The sequence below is a fragment of the Melanotaenia boesemani genome, chromosome 2, assembly GCF_017639745.1.
Source record: "Melanotaenia boesemani isolate fMelBoe1 chromosome 2, fMelBoe1.pri, whole genome shotgun sequence".
Classification (NCBI taxonomy): Eukaryota; Metazoa; Chordata; class Actinopteri; order Atheriniformes; family Melanotaeniidae; genus Melanotaenia; species Melanotaenia boesemani.
In genome coordinates, this window is record NC_055683.1 from 14,360,601 (window position 1) to 14,367,340 (window position 6,740).

The window sequence follows — 6,740 nt, forward strand, 5'->3', positions numbered from 1 at the left end:
CTTGGTCCCACACTGCTGTGGGATTAAAATGGAAATAAACTGGCTTTCCAGCAATCTATGGTATAAGTCTTGTTACAACAAAGAAATAATTACTTTTTGTGCTTAGTTTCTTTATTTTCATCTTTTTTTCTTGGAAAACAAAGAAGCTAATTAATCCAGCCACCCTACTACTTAGCTTAACTTAGCTACCTTTAAGGAGTTAATATGCCAGATAGTTTTTTTTTCCAGCAGCAGACACCTATACGTACTCCAGCACCTGGTGAGCATGTCTGTTTCAAAGTAGATCACAGCTGGTGTTTGACTTAAAATATTTAATTTGGCAAGTGTTGTAAAAACATTTACACATAACTCTTGCTTATCCTCTTCCAAACAATATAGTCTTCCTCAATGACAGCGGTTCCCAAACTTTTTCTGCAGTGCACCCTTTTCATCGACAAAAATAATGTATTATCCCCCTGAATCCCACCATCACATGAACCCCAATGCTTACAAAGAAACATATGAAGAAATGTGCCACAAAATAGTCTTTAGTTCATTGGCTGCTACTTCATTAATTATGGTTAAAACCATGTTGGTGGCAGTAAGGGAATGATGAATTTCTCTGCTACAGTATGAGGCGTTTAAACCAGGAAACTCTGCAAACTTCTTCAGGCGAGTTGAGCTTTCCATGTGATGGATGCTGCTTTAGTAAAACAATCTGCTATTTATGACAATTGAGTAGTTTATTTCTAAAGTTGTCAACAGGCTTTTCTTTGTGTTCAGGATGAGAAGTCCCCAAGTGATGTTGTAACTTGTTTGGCTTCGTACTGTCAGATGCTGATATTTTGAGACACAGAGCACACTGTGGTCTATCTTCACTATCCACCATTAACCATTCCCATTACTAGACTTATTACGGATTACGGAAGAGAATATTTACACTTTTATTTATTCTATTATTCACTAAGATTGAAACCATTCTCATAAAAGGCTAAAGCTAGCTGCTGTTTGGCTAACTTTAAAATAAGAAGTTAATAAATTAACCTTTTTCATTTATATTTTACCACATATAATCACCCTTAAAATATTGGCATTACGTATTTTCCACAATAATAATTTTATTTGAGCTATTAAATTAGCATACTTGTGGAACTGGTTGCTGAGTCCACAAAACCAGGCTATCTTTATTGATTTTTTTTATTTTAAGTTAGGCTAAGCTAACAATTAGCTGGTTACAGCTTCATATTAACCAAAGAAATCAGCTTTCATTGTTGTAAAATATCTTGAGACAGTCAAGTTTAGTCTTTTCAGCATAACTATGAAGCCCTGTGTTTACATCAAGACATGTCAGTCTTTATTTAAACAGACAGTATCACTCATTGTTCATCCTCTAGCAATTTGCGTCTCGCTCTGCATCAGCAGATTCTGATCATATCTTCCCAATCTCATTGCAGAAGGCCCACTCTTCTTCCTCCTCCTCTTCCACTCAGTGGTCTTCTTCTTTGGCTGTAAGCCTGGTGCGGCCGCTGAGCCGCGAGGTCAGCCAGGGCTCTTCCAAGACCACCGAGGACGAAGCTGGTACCAGTTTACATGCGGCTCCCATCAGGCCGGGTCGCAGCAGTCCCAGTTTCTCACGGCTCGGTGGCGGCCTCCCACTTCAAGCACAGGTGGCTCGCAGTGAGCTGAATGTCCGCCTGCCCAGAGGTATGCAGGGATACAGCATGCTGTGTGTATCTGAATAAATACACCTCCACAAATTACATCTACTTCAGCGATTTTGGTCTTGTTAATTTAACTTTTGATTGAACATTTCATTTACTCTTAAAGTTGAACCACTACAAATTAATTTATTTTTAAAAGGTTGCTTAGCTGCATTTTTGCTGTGATGTGGGTTGTAGTTTTGAAATTAAATACAGTATTTTACTAAAATGACATGCAGCCTTTCAAATGATTAATAGCAATGAATGAAGGGTATGAAATTTGTTAATGTTCGATCAGTTGTAATCATGCTGGTAACTGTAAAAGATTGTAATCATGTTAAATTTGAATTTAATTTAAAATGTATGCACTCAAATATAGCAAGTAGTCAAATGCATGTATGGAAATGGCTTCAGTTGTTGTTGTTGAACTGCAGCGAGTAACTTGGCACAATCTGATCAGCCACCTTTACTTTAAGATATAACTTGTGAGGATGGTGTTTTTGTTAAATGAGCAACACAGGTAAACGTGGGTAGTGTTGCCAAAAAATGTGCCACAATCCCCTGCAATATTCTTCTGTTGGTATTCAGTCTTGTTTCGAGTTTCTTGGTGGATTTTGTGATTAAACTCTCCCACAGTAATACACTTTAGGTGATATATCTGTCAATTTAGTACCAATCAGGTGCCAGTAGTACATTTGTGACTGACATACACATGGCAGCACTTGAAACTTGAAATAAGTTAATACCAATGGGATTTTGGCACATTTTTGGGGGGCACAGCGCACACGTTTAGCGGTGTTTCCCATTTCACAGAAGCATAATCCTTACAGGTTATACCTCGTTGTAAAGGGGAGTAATCAGGCTTTTCAAAGATGTATAATACAACATCTGTTGGTATTATTAAAAGGCAGAAATAATCAGCCAAATAACAGGTTTCCTTACTTTTAGTGACAAGGTTATAACACAAATTTAGTCTGTTTTTTTTTTTTTAAAAGAAACAAATGCAGAAACTGAACCTTTTCATCGGGAAAAATGTTCAGAAGAGAGCTACAGTAACATGCTGTAACTCATTCACGCATTAGGACAGGATGCTATATGTGTCTGCATATTTTTCTTTGAATGGATGCAGTGTTTGTTATAGCCTGATGTGCCATTAGCACTCTATACAAGTCATTTTATTCAAAGGTCGAAGCTTTCAAATGGTTTTTATTTCATGTTTCCATCTGACATGAGCTGAGAAAGTTGACAATGTTGACTTGTGTTGTTTCTTTTTATATAGTGTCTTTGAGGATTATTAGAAAACTGGAGGAAGGTGTCATGTTTTAACATTAAACATAATCGATAGCCTTTGTCCAAATTTAGCCTTGCAGTTTTCACTAACTGAATTCCCTCCAGCTGAAGCTATAGCTTTGCTTTGCACCAACACCTTATATGGCCTCCTCTCGCCAAGGTTTTGAGCGTCGACCCTTAAAGCACCCGTCATTCCCAGATGGAACAGAGAGGGACAGTGGCACGCCTAAACCTCCACGCACAGGCACCGTCCCCGCCCTGGTGCCCAAGCCACCCTCCTACCCACTGGTCAAACTCGTGGGGAAGGTCTACACCCTGAAGTGCCGGTGAGTTAAACTTGGATACTGGGGCGTCATCTAAGAAGGCTCAAGGAAAAAGGTTCAGGCCTCCTACTACTAGAAATGTTAAGACTGTATCATTAATAGAACTGTCTAAATTTAAATAGTCTTATAATCCTCTAGAAGCAGTCCCTTCCCCCACAGCCTGCTAGGGAGCTCTTTACTTTTGGTTGCTAATGCGGCATATTGAGAAACAGGAACCATTTGGGATTTTTAAGCAACATAAAGGAGAGCTTAAGCTCTGATGTAACTGCAGTATAAATGTTTGACGGGATCAGCTTTTCCCCAAGGGAAACGCCGACTTAATAGCATCAGATTGTACGCTACGTCTTTGTGTGACATTTTATGTTGCAGTCATTTTGGTGTCATTTCCAGCTCAAACGTTTAGATTTTTTTTGTCTGCACCAGGTTCTGTGAGGTGGAGTTCCATGGCCCGCTGTCGGTGCAGGAGGACTGGATCAGACACCTCCAGCAGCACATCCTCAAGATGAACTACGACAAGGCTGCGCCCGCCAAAGCAGCCACCGCTGACGACCAAGCCCTGATTCACAACTCTGCCCCGGCCTCCACCTCTACCTCCAGAACCACCTCCACCCCGACTCGCTCCACAGCCCCCAACAGCCGCTCCCCGACACCTCTGGCCGAGTGTGCTCCTGCCATAACTGCCGCGGAGATTGTAAAAGTCTCAGAGGAGCAGCCCTCCCTGATTCCAACTTCCATTCCTCTCCCCACCCAGACGGCGTAAGCTTAACTCCACCGCCATCAGCGACTGTCATCACCTTTTTTCATCTTTATCCAGTTATTATCCAGCCTCCCCTTTTCTTTCCTTTGGCCTTCACGAAGTGTTCAGGAGGAGCATTTTCCCTCCAAAGAGCCCTCTGAGCCCCCAAGCACCTTTGAAGCAGCTCGAGACTGTTACGAAGTTCTGTTACCATGGGAACGAAGCTCCCCTGGCTTATTTGTGGATCGGAGATGGGTGATTATGGGAGCTGTCCAAGGTTATGAGAAGAAATGAACAAATGTTTTGTTTTTGCCTTGTTTATATTGAATGTCCAGGTGTTACTGTACCTCTCCCATTCACTGGGAGATTTGGGGGATGATGCAACCCTTTATAAAACCTAAACCCACTCCCCCCACTCCTGTCTACTACACTTCTCCCCAACCTTTCCCCCTTATGAACAGCGCACTACTAAAACCTTCAAGACTTTGACCTTTTTTTTATCAAGACACAGGTTGGTTTGGCTTCAGCCTCTTACTTAAAAAGGTCCTGACTGATCTAATCATGCTAGTCTTGTGGTTGAGACTATAAACATGTGGTAAAAGGCACTTTTAAAGTTGTCACTCAGCACTTAATGGGATGCCCATTTAAACGGCGTTAACGTGGACTTGATGCCAACTAATTCCGATTGGAGAAGTGGAAGCACACCCAAGAAGGGAAAATCCCTCAAGTTAACTTTATAACGCAACACTGTCCCCCCTCCAAATATACATTTAGCTTGAATGTAGCTCGAAGCACCTACTCATTCCTTATTATGCACACATTCATACGCAATCCTTTGTATGGTCCAGTACTTTGATGCCATTGATGGTTTTTACGTGGCGTGACGTTGTTTTTCAGCAGGTAGCGCTGCTGTCGTGTTGAAGGCGTAGTTGCTTTTTTTTTTATAAGCTTTGAGATTTTGAGAATTGGGGCCACGGCTCTCATGCTTACACAGTTCCATTCACGGTGTTGCCATTTTCTTCCTGCCTTTTCTTTTCAATGTAACCCAAATAATTTATTTATTGTTTTGCATCTGAATGTGGTAAAAGTTAGATCATTTAAAAAATATAACTTAGGAATGTTTGGAAATAATAGTTCAGCAGTATGCAGTATGAGTGTGTGTGTGTGTGTGTGTTTAGTTGGTATGTTTTTGTACATACATAACAAATGTGTTTGCAATTTTGTCTCCCACTTTCTTTTTTTTTTTTAACTGAAGTTAACCTGCTTGATTGAAAGATGCCTCCTTAGCTCTGTTGCAGTCCAGTCAGGACTTAAATGCATCCGTCACCATGTTAGGATGTGCCAAAGAGTCTGTTTACTCCCATGTTTTGCCTCTGTAAATCTGTTTACATTGGACCTGATGGGGAGGTGGAGGGGGGGGACTCTGCAAAGCTACGACGGAACGAACAAGCTGCAATCTGAATCCACATGGAGATCCCTCAACTTTAAGACCCAGGCTCCTGAACCGGCCTCATGCTAGATTATTAATTATTATTCCAATTAATCATGAAGACAAACCAAACTTCAGTTCAAGCAGGGCTCCTGAGAACTGTAAGCCCTCAGTCCAAATACAGAAACACATCTGACCTCCTGGGATCAAGTCTGGGCTGTTTCTTTATTTTATTATTATTATTTGTTACATCTGTGCGTTCATATCCACCTAGAAGTGAAGCATTAAACAAAGGGTCCATGTAGGAAACCTTATAAAGTTTGTTCCAGTGTTGCCCGAGCTTGAAACATGACTGTTCAATCCAAACAACACCCCCAGTCCATTTCATGGAGCATAGATACTTACTATATAACTACATATACTTCGACTGCTGGTGCTGATAGAGCTATCGGCAGTTCTGTTAGCAAGGTAGTTAAGAAATAAGTGATCTTAATTCCTCTATGGTGATTTGATTTTGGCATTTGATGCTATGTATTTTTAATCGCTCTGTGCATTTCTGTATTTGCAGTCCTGCTAGGTGAATCTTTTCATTTTATCTGTTAGCTTCTCCAAGCTGAAACTTTGGTGCTGGTGAGAGTGGCAAGTGACTGAACGCGAGGGAAATATTTTAACATAATAAGGAAATCCTGGTATAAAAAAGACCCCTAAAGAAAAAAAAAAACAAGTAGGCCTGTAGGGGGACAACTTTACAAGGTGAAATAAGATCATCCCTCTCTGCATTCATGGGATATTAGAGGCTGTTGCCTCTTGTGGCTGCATTGATGTGTGAGATGTGAACTGGAGCCTCAGCTGGTGCAAATTGCTGTTTTTTTGTATGTGAGTGTGTGCGTGTGTGTATGTGTGAGTGTGTTAAAAATACAGTGAAATGACAATAACATTAAAAGGAAAAAGATGCAGTTGAGGAATGAACTGTACTGTACACAAAGGGTTAAGTTTTAAGTGAATCAACTACAGAACAAACAATAAATGTGATTTCAATTTCAGACTGTGTCATTGCCTGCATTTTTACATTGGAAATCTGGTCCTCAGACTGTGTCATTGCCTGCATTTTTACATTAGAAATCTGGTCCTCAGACTCTGTCATTGCCTGCATTTTTACATTGGAAATCTGGTCCTCAGACTCTGTCATTGCCTGCATTTTTACATTAGAAATCTGGTCCTCAGACTCTGTCATTGCCTGCATTTTTACATTGGAAATCTGGTCCTCAAACTCTGTCATTGCC

At 40.7% G+C, this 6,740-nt stretch overlaps 1 protein-coding gene across 3 annotated transcripts in view; it reads left to right on the forward strand.

The window, feature by feature from the left end:
• The window catches only part of si:ch211-194b1.1 (protein Wiz), a 38,649-nt gene extending 32,149 nt beyond the window's left edge, over window positions 1-6,500 (forward strand). For all 3 annotated transcript variants that reach the window (XM_041976926.1, XM_041976935.1, XM_041976943.1), the window contains 3 exons: window positions 1,434-1,683; window positions 3,130-3,295; window positions 3,716-6,500. In XM_041976926.1, the coding sequence (XP_041832860.1) occupies window positions 1,434-1,683; window positions 3,130-3,295; window positions 3,716-4,052 (753 nt within the window). In that variant the 3' untranslated portion in view covers window positions 4,053-6,500. The remainder of the gene's footprint in view (window positions 1-1,433; window positions 1,684-3,129; window positions 3,296-3,715) is intronic.
• Window positions 6,501-6,740: the final 240 nt, after the last annotated feature.